Source organism: Dreissena polymorpha, chromosome 6 (assembly GCF_020536995.1).
Source record: "Dreissena polymorpha isolate Duluth1 chromosome 6, UMN_Dpol_1.0, whole genome shotgun sequence".
Taxonomy (NCBI): Eukaryota; Metazoa; Mollusca; class Bivalvia; order Myida; family Dreissenidae; genus Dreissena; species Dreissena polymorpha.
This window is the reverse complement of record NC_068360.1, coordinates 70,868,230-70,885,039: the sequence shown is the minus strand read 5'-3', so window position 1 is coordinate 70,885,039 and position 16,810 is coordinate 70,868,230. Positions and strand designations below refer to the sequence as shown.

Here is a 16,810-nt window from a genome sequence, read left to right as displayed (position 1 = left end):
GCTTGACATATTTATAAAAAGGCAGTGTTTATTTTTGTAATAAAATCGAAAATTGACATTTAATTTGATGCAATCTACATTGTTTCGCGGCCAAGCGCAGTATTACGCTCTCGGCGGCCGATGGTGTATTGCAATATATACAATGAAAAGCTGGGTTTCTGACATAATTTCAATCTTTTTGTTGACGCGGAAGTGCTTTTTGGTGGCCAAAAATACTATTGTTCCCTTTATTTAAACCTAAATCAGTATTTTTTTTACACTTGAAGGTTTGTACAGCGGGGATTTCGGTACCGGCGCGGGTTTATGTGCTTGTTAAGAATTACCGAAATCCCCGCTAAGAGGCAACATATGCTGATTTATGCTTTGATTAAACATTGATAACTAAATTGCAAAAGTGTATAGCATATTGTAAATAAGGTAGTACGATATCATTTGTTTCATCAGATTTGTTTGGAAAATACTTTCTGAAGACTTATTATTACTATGTCATGTTATATTTACATATACTTTTGTGTAACCAATGTTTTAAATGTACATTTTACCTTTTTTACATTCGTTTACACATTTTTCACATTAATAAACTATTTAATAATGGAAAAAATATTCTGATAAGAGTGTTTAAATGATTAACACTAATATGATTGTGTACAAATCAACATTAATGCAAAGCCAAAACCCAAACATAATGACATATAGACCCTTTAAGGCGTAATATGGGGGATTGGCGTAAACATGGGTGATTTCGGCTCTGGGCGTACGAATGTAGCAGTACCGAAATCCCCGCTAATTATTTTCCAAAAGAAGTAACCGAATGGGAGATAATACATGTCACTGGTTGCTAATGAAAAAAAACACAATAATAATTTTGTTGACACTTTTGTACAGCAGGATTTCGGTACCGGCGCGCGTTTAAGTTCTAGTGTAGAATTACCGAAATCCCCACTGAGAGGCAACTTAATGCTGTCAAGAGTGCTTAATAATTAAAATTAATATCATTTTTTTGCACCTTAACATTCATGTGAAGTCAAAAACCATTCATACCGATGACCTATTGACCCTTTAAGGCGTAAATATGGGGATTTCGGTACTAGGCGGGCGAATGTAGAATTACCGAAATCCCCTTTTCATCATCGCACATTAGTGTAACATAAATTTTAACACAATATATGTAGGGAAACTCATATGATTCGCGTAATGTGAAAATGATTATTATGCTATAATTCGACCACGAAACTTGACGTGACTTAATACCGGACATTATGGAATGGAGCTACGCTGGCCGTATTTGACATAAGACCCATTTTCGCATATTATCTTATCAATGCTTATATGAATTTGATTGCTATAATCTAATGCGTATTCGACACGGAATTATTGTCAAGGTTTTTCATTTTGTCAATATTTATCATAGCAGGGGACATTTCTGACATCAATATGGATACTGTTTTCATTTTCTGTCGAAAAATGATATGACTTATTATCAAGATTATTTTATAGTACGGTAGCGTTCTCTAAACAAGTGAGATTTATTTGTACTGGTAAATTGCTCTTATACTCACCATTCGGACTCGACGATCGGCTCGAATAAAAATGTTAGTCGCTTAAAAGTACAAATTCATCATATTGAGCACGATTATTATTATTATTATTATTATTATTATTATTATTATTATTATTATTATTATTATTATTATTATTATTATTATTATTATTATTATTATATAGCTTTTAGAAACTTATACCTTAAAAAAAATCCAATTGGAAAAAAATCCCATGGGATAAAAAATCCCATGGGATAAAAAATCCCATGGGATAAAAAATCCCATGGGACAAAAAAATCCCATGGGATTTTTTTATTTTTTTTAAACACGATTTAACGCGTTGAAATCGCAAGAAATGCTCATCATTTGTTAAAAGGTAGTGTTTCTGAAGGTTACATGAATAAATCTCTAAAAATCAGAAAAAAAATCCCATGGGATTTTTTTTTCCCATAAAAAAATGGGATTTTTTTTCTATCAAAGTTAAGTGAACGAAAATAAGCACAAATGCTTTAACAATGCTTAAAATCGATAACTAAGCACAAACGAACGTGTTTTATGTTTTTGAAAATCCCATGGGATTTTTTCTCCCATAAAAAAAGCTGGAGAAAAATCCCATGGGAGAAACCAAAATTCCCATGGGATAATGAAAAATCCCATGGGAAAATACAAAAATCCCATGGGATCCCCAACTTTGCTAATAAAGTTCATAGTGAAGAAAACGCATTTAACAAGCAAAAATAACCAATTATTAATCACAAGTTAGACTTTTATCTTATACTTTATCACAAATAAGCAAACCTTCAAGAAAAAGGGTACTTAAGTTTGCGAAATTTCGGTTTCGCAAAGTTTTTCCGGTGGCCGTTCCTGTAAAGTGTGAGCTGTGGGATGTTGTATTGCAGCCATGTGCAGAAGAGTGTGGAGACGATTCCCAAGCAAGGATATCTGATTCTCGGTCTGAAATACCGTTACATGACATGTCTGAAATTGAGGTATTGGTGGTAAATGGCAGTGTTGAACTGTTTGAAATATTTCGAGGTACAAATATAGGAATCTTGAAGCTGAATACAGCTGAGAGTGCATCTTTAGCATCAAAGATTCTGTATACTCTTAAGAAATTGACAAAACTTTATTTGTGGGGTACTTATAGCGAGCGATGTACTTTACAACTGCCTGCTACATTACAATGCATATCATTGCAGAAAGTTGAATGTTCAGCTGAGTGGCTGTGCGGCTTGTTGATCGCGCTTTCTTCATTAGATCATTCTGTAAACTGTGAGCTATATGATGTTGTATTGCAGCCATGTGAAGACGCCTCTGGAGACGATTCCCATGTACATGTATCTGATTTGCGGTCTGAAATACTCTCATGTGACATGTCACTAATTGAAATATATTTGAATAATGGCAGTGTTGAACTGTTTGAAATATTTCGAGGTACAACTATGGGAATCTTGAATCTGATAACAGCCGAGTGTGCATCTTTAGCATCAACGATTCTGTATACTCTAAAGAAAGTGACAACACTTAATTTGTGGGGTACTTATAGTGAGCGATGTACTTTACAACTGCCTGCTACATTACAATGCATATCATTGCAGGAAGTTGAATGTTCAGCTGAGTGGCTGTGCAGCTTGTTGATCGCGCTTTCTTCATTAGATCATTCTGTAAAATGTGCGCTGTTGAATTTTGTATTGCAGCCATGTGAAGATGCTTCTGAAGACGATTCCCATGTACATGTATCTGATTTGCGGTCTGAAATACTCTCATGTGACATGTCACTAATTGAAATATATTTGAAAAATGGCAGTGTTGAACTGTTTGAAATATTTCGAGGTACAAATATAGGAATCTTGAATCTGATAACAGCCGAGTGTGCATCTTTAGCCTCACAGATTCTGTATACTCTCAAGAAATTGACAAAACTTTATTTGAGGGGTACTTATAGAGAGCGATGTACTTTACAACTGCCTGCTACATTACAATGCATATCCTTGCAGACAGTTGAATGTTCAGATGAGTGGCTGTGCAGCTTGTTGATTGCGCTTTCTTCATTAGATCATTCTGTAGAGTGTGAGCTTTGTGATGTTGTATTGCAGCCATGTGAAGACGCCTCTGTAGACGATTCCCATGTACATGTATCTGATTTGCGGTCTGAAATACTCTCATGTGACATGTCACTAATTGAAATATATTTGAATAATGGCAGTGTTGAACTGTTTGAAATATTTCGAGGTACAAATATAGGAATCTTGAATCTGATAACAGCCGACTGTGCATCTTTAGCATCAAAGATTATGTATACTCTCAAGAAATTGACAAAACTTTCTTTGTGGGGTACTTATAGTGAGCGATGTACTTTACAACTGCCTGCTACATTACAATGCATATCCCTGCAGACAGTTGAATGTTCAGCTGAGTGGCTCTGCAGCTTCTTGATCTCGCTTTCTTCATTAGATCATTCTGTAGAGTGTAAGCTGTATGATGTTGTATTGCAGCCATGTGCAGAAGAGTGTGGAGACGATTCCCAAGCAAGGATATCTGATTCGCGGTCTAAAATACCGTTACATGACATGTCTGAAATTGAGCTCTTTGTGAAAAATGGCAGTGTTGAACTTTTTGAAATATTTCGAGGTACAAATATAGGAATCTTGAAGCTCAATACAGCCGAGTGTGCATCTTTAGCCTCAAAGATTCTGTATACACTCAAGAAATTGACAAAACTTTATTTGCGGGGTACTTATAGTGAGCGATGTACTTTACAACTGCCTGTTACATTACAACGCATATGCTTGCAGGCAGTTGAATTTTCAGCTGAGTGGCTGTGCAGCTTGTTGATTGCGCTTTCTTCATTAGATCATTCTGTAAAGTGTGAGCTATATGATGTTGTATTGCAGTTATGTGGAGACGCCTCTGGAGACGATTCCCATGTACATGTATCTGATATGCGGTCTGAAATACTCTCATGTGACATGTCACTAATTGAAATATATTTGAATAATGGCAGTGTTGAACTGTTTGAAATATTTCGAGGTACAAATATAGGAATCTTGAATCTGAAAACAGCCGAGTGTGCATCTTTAGCATCAAAGATTCTGTATACTCTCAAGAAATTGACAAAACTTTCTTTGTGTGGTAGTTATAGTGAGCGATGTACTTTACAACTGCCTGCTACATTACAATGCATATCCTTGCAGGAAGTTGAATGTTCAGCTGAGTGGCTGTGCAGCTTGTTGATTGCGCTTTCTTCATTAGATCATTCTGTAGAGTGTAAGCTGTATGATGTTGTATTGCAACCATGTGAAGATGAGTCTGGAGGCGATTCCCAAACACATGTATCTGATTTGCGATCTGAAATGGTGTCACTTGATATGTCGCAAACTACAATATTGGTACAAAATGGCAGTAATAAACTGTTTGAAATCTTTCGAGGTACAAATATAGGAATACTGACGCTAAAATCGGCCGATTGTGCATCATTATCATCACAGATTCTGCATACTCTGAAGAAATTGACAAAGCTTGTTTTATGGGGAACTTATAATGAGCGATGTTCTTTACAACTGCCTGCTACATTACAATGCATATCATTGCAGCAAGTTGAATGTTCAGCTGAGTGGCTGTGCAGCTTGTTGATTGCGCTTTCTTCATTAGATCATTCTGTAGAGTGTGAGCTGTATGATGTTGTATTGCAGTCATGTGCAGAAGAGTGTGGAGACGATTCCCAAGCAAGGATATCTGATTCTCGGTCTGAAATACCGTTACATGACATGTCTGAAATTGAGGTATTGGTGGAAAATGGCAGTGTTGAACTGTTTGAAATATTTCGAGGTACAACTATAGGAATCTTGAAGCTGCAAACAGCCGAGTGTGCATCTTTAGCCTCAAAGATTCTGTATACTCTCAAGAAATTGACAAAACTTTATTTGTGGGGTACTTATAGTGAGCGATGTACTTTACAACTGCCTGCTACATTACAATTCATATCCTTGCAGAGAGTTGAATGTACAGCTGAATGGCTGTACAGCTTGTTAATTGCGCTTTCTTCATTAGATCATTCTGTAAAGTTTGTGCTGTGGGATGTTGTATTGCAGCCATGTGAAGACGCCTCTGGAGACGATTCCCATGTACATGTATCTGATTTGCGGTCTGAAATACTCTCATGTGACATGTCACTAATTGAAATATATTTGAATAATGGCAGTGTTGAACTGTTTGAAATATTTCGAGGTACAACTATTGGAACCTTGAATCTGATAACAGCCGAGTGTGCATCTTTAGCATCAACGATTCTGTATAGTCTAAAGAAATTGACAACACTTAATTTGTGGGGTACTTATAGTGAGCGATGTACTTTACAACTGCCTGCTACATTACAATGCATATCATTGCAGGAAGTTGAATGTTCAGCTGAGTGGCTGTGCAGCTTGTTGATCGCGCTTTCTTCATTAGATCATTCTGTAAAATGTGCGCTGTGGAATGTTGTATTGCAGCCATGTGAAGACGGCTCTGGAGACGATTCCCATGTACATGTATCTGATTTGCGGTCTGAAATACTTTCATGTGACATGTCACTAATTGAAATATATTTGAAAAATGGCAGTGTTGAACTGTTTGAAATATTTCGAGGTACAAATATAGGAATCTTGAATCTGATAACAGCCGAGTGTGCATCTTTAGCTTGACAGATTCTGTATACTCTCAAGAAATTGACAAAACTTTATTTGAGGGGTACTTATAGAGAGCGATGTACTTTACAACTGCCTGCTACATTACAATGCATATCCCTGCAGACAGTTGAATGTTCAGCTGAGTGGCTCTGCAGCTTGTTGATTGCGCTTTCTTCATTAGATCATTCTGTAAAGTGTGAGCTGTGGGATGTTGTATTGCAGCCATGTGCAGAAGAGTGTGGTGACGATTCCCAAACACACGTACCTGATTTGAGATCTGAAATGGCGTCACTTGATATGTCTCAAACTGCAATATTGGTAAAAAATGGCAGTAGTGAACTGTTTGAAATCTTTCGAGGTACAAATATAGGAATACTGACGCTAAAATCGACCGATTGTGCATCATTAGCATCACAGATTCTGCATACTCTGAAGAAATTGACAAAGCTTGTTTTGTGGGGGACTTATAGTGGGCGATGCACTTTACAGCTGCCTGATACATTACAATGCATATCATTGCAGGAAGTTGAATGTTCAGCTGAGTGGCTGTGCAGCTTGTTGATCTCGCTTTCTTCATTAGATCATTCTGTACAGTGTGAGCTGTATGATGTTGTATTGCAGTCATGTGAAGACGCCTCTGGATACGATTCCCATGTACATGTATCTGATTTGCGGTCTGAAATACTCTCATGTGACATGTCACTAATTGAAATATATTTGAATAATGGCAGTTTTGAACTGTTTGAAATATGTCGAGGTACAAACATAGGAATCTTGAAGCTGAAAACAGCTGTGTGAGCATCTTAAGCATCAAAGATTCTGTATACTCTCAAGAAATTGACAAAACTTTATTTGTGGGGTACTTATAGTGAGCGATGTACTTTACAACTGCCTGCTACATTACAATGCATATCATTGCGGGTAGTTGAATGTTCAGCTGAGTGGCTGTGCAGCTTGTTGATTGCACTTTCCTCATTAGATCATTCTGTAGAGTGTGAGTTGTGGGATGTTGTATTGCAGCCATGTAAATTCTCTTGCGGAGACGATTCAAAAACACATTTCTCTGATTTGCGATTAGAAATGGTGTCATTTGATATGTCCAACATGACAATTTTTGTACAAAATGGCAGTGTTGAACTGTTTGAAATTTTACGTGATACAAATATAGGGACTTTGAATCTGTTTACGGCAGATTGCGCCTCATTAGCATCAAAGATTCTGTACACTCTCAAGAAATAAAAAAAGCTTATTTTGTGGGGGACTTACAGTGAGCGATGCACTTTACAACTGCCTGCTACATAACAATGCATATCATTGCACAAATTTGAATGTTCAGCTGATTGGCTGTGCAGTTTGTTGATCGCGCTTTCTTCATTAGATCATTCTGTAGAGTGTGAGCTGTGGGATGCTGTATTGCAGCCATGTGAAGATGAGTATGGAGGCGATTGCCAAATACACGTATCTGATTTGAGATCTGAAATGGTGTTACTTGATATGTCTCAAACTACAATATTGGTAAAAATGGCAGTAATGAACTGTTTGAAATCTTTCGAGGTACAAATATAGGAATACTGACGCTAAAATCGACCGATTGTGCATCATAAGCATCACAGATTCTGCATACTCTGAAGTAATTGACAAAGCTTGTTTTGTGGGGGATTTATAGTGGGCGATGCACTTTACAGCTGCCTGATACATTACAATGCATATCATTGCAGGAAGTTGAATGTTCAGCTGAGTGGCTGTGCAGCTTGTTGATCTCGCTTTCTTCATTAGAACATTATGTAGAGTGTGAGCTGTGTGATGTTGTATTGCAGCCATGTGAATTCTCTTGCGGAGACGATTCAAAAACACAAATATCTGATTTGCGATTAGAAATGATGTCATTTGATATGTCCAACATGACAATTTTTGTAAAAAATGGCAGTGTTGAACTGTTTGAAATCTTACCTGATACAAATATTGGGACTTTGAATCTGTTAACGGCAGATTGCGTCTCATTAGCATCAAAGATTATGTACACTCTCAAGAAATTAAAAAAGCTTATTTTGTGGGGGACTTACAGTGAGCGATGTACTGTACAGCTGCCTAAGACATTGGAATGCATATCATTGCAGAAAGTTGAATGTTCAGCTGATAGGCTGTGCAGCTTGTTGATTGCGCTGTCTTCATTAGATCATTTTGTACGTTGTCATTATTTGGATGTTGTATTGCAGCCTTGGGAATATTCATCCGGAGGAGATTCCCAAACACATGTATCTGATTTACGATCTGAAATGCCGTCACTTGATATGACACACATGCCAATTGATGTGGAAAATGGCAGTGTTGAACTGTTTGAAATATTGCGTGATACCAGTATAGGGATCCTGGTACTGAGAACGGAAGATTGTGCCTCATCTGCGTCAAGGATTATGTGTACTCTTAAGAAATTGACAAAGCTTTTTTGTGGGGGACTTACAGTGAGCGATGTACTGTACAGCTGCCTAAGACATTGAAATGCATATTATTGCAGAAAGTTAAATGATCATCTGAGTGGCTTTGCAGCTTTCTTCATTAGATAAATCTGTACAGTGTGAGATGTATGATGTTGTATTGCAGTCATTTGAATACTCTTGCGGAGGAGATTCCCAAACACATGTATCTGATTTGCGATCTGAAATACTGGCACTTAATATGACACACATGACAATTTTGGTGGAAAATTGAAGTGTTGACCTGTTTGAAATATTGCGTGATACAGGTATAGGAATTATGTCCCTGAGCAATGTAAAGTGTGCCTCATATGCGTCGAAGATTCTGTACACTTTCAAGAATTTAACAAAGCTTCATTTGCGGGGAACTTTTAGTGGGCGATTTACTTTACAGCTGCCTGAGACATTGCAATGCATATCATTGCAAAAAGTTGAATGTTCAGCTGAGTGGCTCTGCAGCTTGTTGATCGCTCTTTCTTCATTACACCATTCTGTACGGTGTGAGCTGTGGGATATTCTATTACAGCCATGTGCTGAAGACTATGGAGACGATTCTCAAACACATATATATGATAGCGATCTGAAATACTGTCACGTTACATGTCCTATATTCAAATTATTGTTAAACATGGAAGTGCTGAACGGTTTGAGTTAGTTCGTGGTTCAACAATTTGGATCCTGGACCTGAAAACAGCCGACTGTTCATCATCAGCATCAAAGATTTTCTACACGCTCAGGCAGTGAACAGAGCTTAAGTTTTGTGTTTGATATGGGCACTTGACCACTGCCTGCTAAATTGCAATGCATACATGTATCACTGTAGACAGTTTAATGTTTAGCTGAGTAGCTGTGCAGCTTTTTGATCGCGCTTTCTCCATTAGTTCATTCGGTAGAGAGTGAATTAATGGATGTCGTATTTCAGCCATTTAGAGACGTACGTGAAAATGGTTTCTTAATATATACATCTGATTTTCGATGTCATATATTGTCACGTGACATCACATGAACAGATTTTAAGTATTTGTGGTAAACAGCTGTAATGAGCTGTTTAAAATTTGCTGGGTACAAACATATAAATCCTGACGCTAAAAACAGCAGAGTTTGCATCATTAGCATCAAAGATTCTTTACACTCTCAATAAATTAACAAAGCTATTGTTTGGTGGACTTAATGAGCGATGTTCTTTACAGCTGCCTGTCACTTGATATGTCCCTGATTGAACACTATGATGAAAAATTGTATTGTTGAACTGTTATTAATGTGTTACTTGATACAAACATAGGGATCCTGGACCTGACAACGGCAGATTGTGCCTTATTAGCAGGAGTAATTATGTACATTCTTTAGACATTTACAAAGCTTTTATTGTGGGGAACGTATAGTGAGCGAGGCACTTCACAGCTGCCTGCGCCATTGCAATGCATATCATTGTATGAATTCGAATGATCATCTGAGTGGCTCTGCAATGTGTTGATTGTTGAACCTTGAGAACGTATCAGTATGCCATTTAACCATCAAAGATATGTTTCATTAAATTTCAAAGGTTGTATTTTGTGGAAGACTTATTGTTATTGATGAACAATACACCAGTCTTCTATATTGCAACGCATATCACTTAATGCAGCGGAATGTTCAATTGAATTTAAGGGTTCGCGTTTGGATTTTAGATTTAAGGCGCCTGAGGTTGCCTGTTGCAAAGATTCCCATACATATGTTTCTGAATTGCGATCTTATACATTGCCACTTGCTATGTCCAAAATAAAGATATCGATGGAAATTGGCAGTGTTTAACTCTTTGAAATCTATCCTAAAGGAGTATAGGGATATTGAGCCTAAAACGGCAGATTGAGTCTCAATAGCATCAAGCATCCTCTAAATGATCAACGTGCTAATAAAGTAAATTTGCGGAGGTATTATATTAATCAATTTACTGCACAGCTGTCTGCCGGTAACAAATACACACACCTAAAGTCCTTGGATAAATTTAACATCATATTTGTTGGATAATACATATAAAAGGTTTTGGTGCGTTATGTACTTTTACCTATGTATTTATGCTTAACAACAACAACATGTCTGCAAGAACCGTGTTGATATCTCAAACATAAGCTTTCTTTATTTGTTGCGCGTGTAAAATTGTTATGTCTGTATAGTTAATATGTCTTTTACATAACATTCTGTAAATTATATATATATATATATATATATATATATATATATATATATATATATATATATATATATATATATATATAAACAGTTTATAGTTTGTTCAGTTTTGTTTGTAACATGTTTGTAGAAATTTTGAAAATATTGTTCATCTGAATTTATACAGATATCACAAAACTATCGATGTTGATAACGATTCCTAATTTAGTAATATGTACAATATGTATTAATATTCTTTGGTAAAATTACGTCAATGTTTTATTTTGACTAATTATTTAAACAGTATGGCATGAATGGGTATTATGTTTTACCTTCACAAGGCTTATGTAATTAAATCAAAATTGGTATCGGGTTTTGGGAAATGAATATTGCAAGCATAGTACGTAATTTCGCTTATGTAATATATTTCCCGCACATGTTATAGGTGCTGAATTGCACTTGTAATTGTTCTCTTGTTGTAGAATGATAAAGATATATACATTAGGTTTGAATACAGAAGCTCTTTTCTAGTGGAATGTAATGTTTACATTATTATTTTTCGAATTTCGTCATTAATATATATATTTATATGTATAATGTATGTTCTTCACTGACCTGAACGTCGTCTGTTTTACTATGTGAAACTATTGTAAAAATTGTGTATATTATGAACATATAAAACACACGCTATCATTATTGATATTCAAATTGTGTGATAAAATGTTTATGTTACTATATATATGCATTATGTACATAGCACTGTAATGTCTAGCCTTCCTCATGTAGTCGACTGATGCTAACAGTAACATTTATTCAATCATAAAAATGTTCGGAATTCGTCAAATATCCATGAACTCAGCAGTCGCTTCTAGTCAGATTTTTTATAAATAAATGTTCCGTACTATTTGATTAAACATTTTTCAGTTTATTGGCAGAATAAATATATTAATGGCTTTGGCCACATACAACAATATACAAAAAACAATCTCGCAAAAAATACTAGACAACAATCATGGCACAAAATAAGAAGTACTGTACTAATAGTTCTGAAATGATGCGCTTGTCTATCTATAAGTATTGCTTAAGCAAGTATGTACTTAAATAAATTATAGTGTCTAGAGTTCTCTGTGTGCGTTAGTTGAATTGGTTACACATTTTAATTAGTTTGGGGAAAGTGTACCTTTTACATTTATATATGTGTGCAAAATATAAAATGCGCTATTTGAATGAATTCATTGCATATGAAATTAGGCTGAGTGCTACTTTTCAAACATAGATTTTTGATAAATGGTCTACAAATGTGAGTTTGTCTTAATTGTGTTGTTCTGTTACATGTCCCATGCCATGACATGGTTTATCATTTACAATGTCATTTTCAAACTTGACGAATGCATAGCTTGTATTGGCAAGCATTCAATGTGCAATTTATAAATTGCAAGATAATTATACTATCAAATAGTAACCGTCAATTAATTTTGAATTGTAGTAACATAAACTGCTGTCAGTTTATCATATAAACTGTCTCATGTACGATTAATAGTTCTATTGAGTTTAAATATCGTTGCATCGAGTGATGTTATAGATTGCTTAATCAAGAATATGAATGTGTACTCCGAATTCTTATTGATCGCACTTTTATGCATATGCAGCTTTAATTTCTTTTGAAATTCTGTAACTGCAAACGTTTATATCATACAATGTGTACATATGTGAACAGTTTTGGTAGAAATAACATTTAACGGTGTACTGAATATCTGTTGTAAATGCGTTGGTCTTAAAATTATTCATTTTAATTAAGGTGATATTGTGGGCATCTTACAGTATATGCTATGTTGATAGGTGTCTATCGCAAACCTTGTTTATTTTTGGTGTTTTCACTTCATTAACACGTATATTTGTTAATGCAGCATCAACAAACTAAAACAATATCTCGGAAATAGAAAAATAATTCATTTGAATATCAACCGTACTTTCGTTTTGACAACTGACGACAGAAATGATTCGATCTACGATGTGAGTCTAAATGTAGTTTTTATGCAGATTCGTTCATTGGACACAATGACATAATTTTGTTTTACGGATCTTTTCGGCTTAGATGACTGGGTGAGTCATGTAAAATATCGATTATAATATATATTTTTTATAAACATCTGATAGCAAGATGAGTTATAGAAAAGTGGTCAGTTACCACGTTTTAACTAACTATTTTTACCTGTTAATTCTTTTCAGCTCAATTCAACAGTGAAAAATGCGCATAATATCACTTTAAGATACAAAATTTGAGAGTTACGCTTTTTATAAGGTTTATGATAAAAATATGTAAAATGAACATGTATATTTGTATGAAATCGTACGCTTGTTAATATTTGTGTTACGCTACATCGTATATTACTATAAAATATACATTGATATGATATCAATAATATGCTGTTTGCACAAGTATTGGATTGTCTTAATTACATAAGGCCATTCACAATTCCATATTTCACAATTGTATCCCACGGTTAGCATAACTGACTTTGGTAGAATATGGCAGTAATGAGTATTAAAGGGACATTATATTAATGTTAATGACTATTTCTGTAGATTACGTTTTACTCCCAATTACAAATCATGTATATGTTTTCGCCTATTATTTGTATTTTATACTTAAACATTATAGTTTTCTATGACAATACAAACAATATGTTGAAATGACAACTTACAAGTAATACTTGTGCAGCAGTTTTATTCGTTTAATTTTAATTAACAAGTTGCTATTGAATAAAACCAAGTATATAACAGTCATGTTTTATTCTAACATTTCTTTTCTTTTGTGCATGTTGAATGTATTTTAAAAGTAAGTAAGCGTATTTATTTTCTTACGCAACGTATGTCTTATTTATTTGTAGTCAGTGTTGTTAATAATTAGAGCAATATTGCTCAGTATAACGGATTTTGCTGTCGTGTCGCACTGTACGCCTGTGTCCGGATGTTCTTCGAAAATTGAGTAACACCCGTCTCCACACTTAAGGGTCAAGGTCAATATAAAGGTAACATTTGGCCATAAACCAGCTGTAAAGATCTTTTCTCAGCAATACATTCACAATACACAGATATATATTATAAATTACTTGGCAAAAATTTAAACCATTAGCGGATGACTTGTTGCGTGTTAAATCCGTCTCCATACCTTACAGGTTTAAGTCAAACTTACAGATCAAATGTAAACGTTGGCATTTAACAGTGACTTTAGAAACATTCCTCGTATTACATATTCATTTTTGTTCTACGTGTTATGTGTGGCTTTTTGCTGTAGTTTCAATTTTCATGAGTGGAGGGTACTTTACTGGCAACTAGTCCTTCATACACATACTATCACTATGTGATATAAGGTCAAGTAGCTAATTAAACTTAGCGACTCAACAGATTCAACGCCCCAAAATAACACAACATTAATACAATATTATTTGTTTACCTATGGATATTTTAAAGGAGCTGAAACCCATTTTATAACACTTGTTTTGAAGCAAAAGTACTGGTTGCCGTAAACGATATCCGTAAGACATTCATTCATTTAGAAATAATGAAGAAATGTCGAATATTTGTATTGTTGTTAAACCATTTACACGGTATTAACAAAAAATGCTATACATGAAAACGCCCCCTCTTGTCTTGTTTTACTAAATTGTAGTTTGCATACTACCTCAGTCGTATTAGAGATAGACCACATGTTGCACATGCTTCTCACCTATGTGACCCAAGCTTAATCCCCGTTCCCGGCGTATGTAAACCGGGTTGACAGTTGCCTTACCGGTAAAGAGGAGTTCGTCATCATAAATGAAATAGTTAAAGAGGACAGATGAGAGCAGACATCTTTGGCGGACGCCCACTTATGCCCTTGAGAAGTCCCTTTCTGTCCATTTAGAAGTACTGCGCTGCTGGCGTATCCGTAGAGTTATTGTATGGCTTGTACCAGCCCTTTGACCCTTCCTTACATGTCATTGGCCATCATGCAACACCTAGGAGACGCATGCCTGAGGCCAATTGACCATAACATTTCCTTAATCGAGTAAATAACCATGTATACCGGTAGAAAACAATCGCTTCACCCAACAGCATTTTAAATGTTATTTTCCTATTCAGGAAGCAGTATGTTTAATGTTTGTACTTTTATGTTCTATATTATTTAGGGCAAGATTAAGCAAAGCTGTGAAGTTGTAATTATTGCAAAGTAGAAACACGATTGTGCGTTATTGAGTAATTGATTTTATATCAATATACATTTGTATTTATACTTTTCGGATACTAAATTTGTGTCTCTAAATTTTATGACACCTGTAATTGTTTAATATTTTACGTATCTACATTTTCGGAAACGAAAAAACGTAATTAATTTTAAGTGTCCGAACATTTATAGTTATACCGGATTTTACTGTCATTTTAATCCTGGTCAACAATAACACCAACAATGTTTCTATAATCGCATTTGTCTATGTCAACTACAGGTATCGGAAGCGCAACGCGATCCCCAATTTCACCTTCGTTTTGCTCTAGTCAGGATTGACCATTCTTTGGGCTTGAGATGGTTGTGGCTCTCTTTGTTAACGTCGTTCTCTGATGGCCAGTTGTCGTTGATGTCGTGAAGTGAAGTAATTGACAGTGGCTGGTTGAAGTAATTGACAGTGGCTGGTTGATATCAGCTGTGATATGTGGCAGTGGCTGGTTAATAGAAGCACTGATATGTGGCAGTCGCTGTTTGGTACTAGCAGTGATAAGTGGCATTGACTGGTTCGTAATTGCAGTGATATGTGTCAGTGGATGGTTGATAGAAGCACTGATATGTGGCAATGGCTGTTTGGTAATAGCAGTGATATGTGGCAGTGGCTGGTTATTTATAGCAGCGATTTGTGGCAATGGCTGGTTGGTAATTGCAGCGATATGAGGCAGTGGCTGGTTGATAACAGCAGTGATATGTGGCAGTGGCTGGTTGATAGAAGCAGTGATATGTGGCAGTGGCTGGTTGGTACTAGCAGTGATATGTTGCAGTGGCTGGTTGGTAAAATCAGTGATATGTGGCAGTGGCAGGTTGGTTATAGCAGTGATATGTGGCAGTTGCTGGTTAGTGACAGCAGTGATATGTGTCAGTTGATGGTTGGTAATTGCATTGATATGTGGCAGCGAATGTTTGATAACAGCAGTACTATGTGGCAGTGGCTGGTTGGAAATGGCATTGATATGTGGCAGTGGACGTTTGATAACAGCAGTGATATGTGGCAGTGGCTGGTTGGAAATGGCATTGATATGTAGCAGTGGACGTTTGATAACAGCAGTGATATGTGGCAGCGGCTAGTTGGTAATAGCAGTGATATGTGTCAGTGGCTGGTTGATATAAGCAGTGATATGTGGCAGTGGCAGGTTGGTAATAGCAGTGATATGTGGCAGTGGCTGGTTGATATAAGCAGTGATATGTGGCAGTTGCTGGTTGGTAATAGCAGTGATATGTGGCAGTGGCAGGTTGGTAATAGCAGTGATATGTGACAGTGGCTGGTCGGTAGTAGCAGTGATATGTGGCAGTGGCTGGTTGGTAATAGCAGTGATATGTGTCAGTGACTGGTTGGTAATAGCAGTGATATGTGGCAGTGGCTGGTTGGTAATAGCAGTGATATGTGGCAGTGGATGATTGGTAACATCAGTGATATGTGACAGTGACTGGTTGGTAATAGCAGTGATATGTGAAAGTGGATGATTGGTAATAGCAGTGATATGTGACAGTGACTGATTGGTAATAGCAGTGATATGTGGCAGTGGCTGGTCGGTAGAAGCAGTGGTATGTGACAGTTGCTGGTTGGTAATAGCAGTGATATGTGGCAATAGCAGGTTGGTAACATCAGTGATATGTGGCAATGACTGGTTGGTAATAGCAGTGATATGTGGCAGTGACTGGTTGGTAATAGCAGTGATATGTGGCAGTGGCTGGTTGGTAATAGCAGTGATATGT

General features: G+C 36.2%; 1 protein-coding gene across 1 annotated transcript in view; it reads left to right on the top strand.

Moving 5' to 3' along the window:
• Nucleotides 1-16,119, top strand: part of LOC127835789 (uncharacterized) — a 35,029-nt gene extending 18,910 nt beyond the window's left edge. The window contains exons 3-6 of the mRNA XM_052362225.1: nt 2,441-2,530; nt 4,037-4,147; nt 5,234-5,323; nt 15,826-16,119. Of these exons, the coding sequence (XP_052218185.1) occupies nt 2,441-2,530; nt 4,037-4,147; nt 5,234-5,323; nt 15,826-16,119 (585 nt within the window). The remainder of the gene's footprint in view (nt 1-2,440; nt 2,531-4,036; nt 4,148-5,233; nt 5,324-15,825) is intronic.
• Nucleotides 16,120-16,810: the final 691 nt, after the last annotated feature.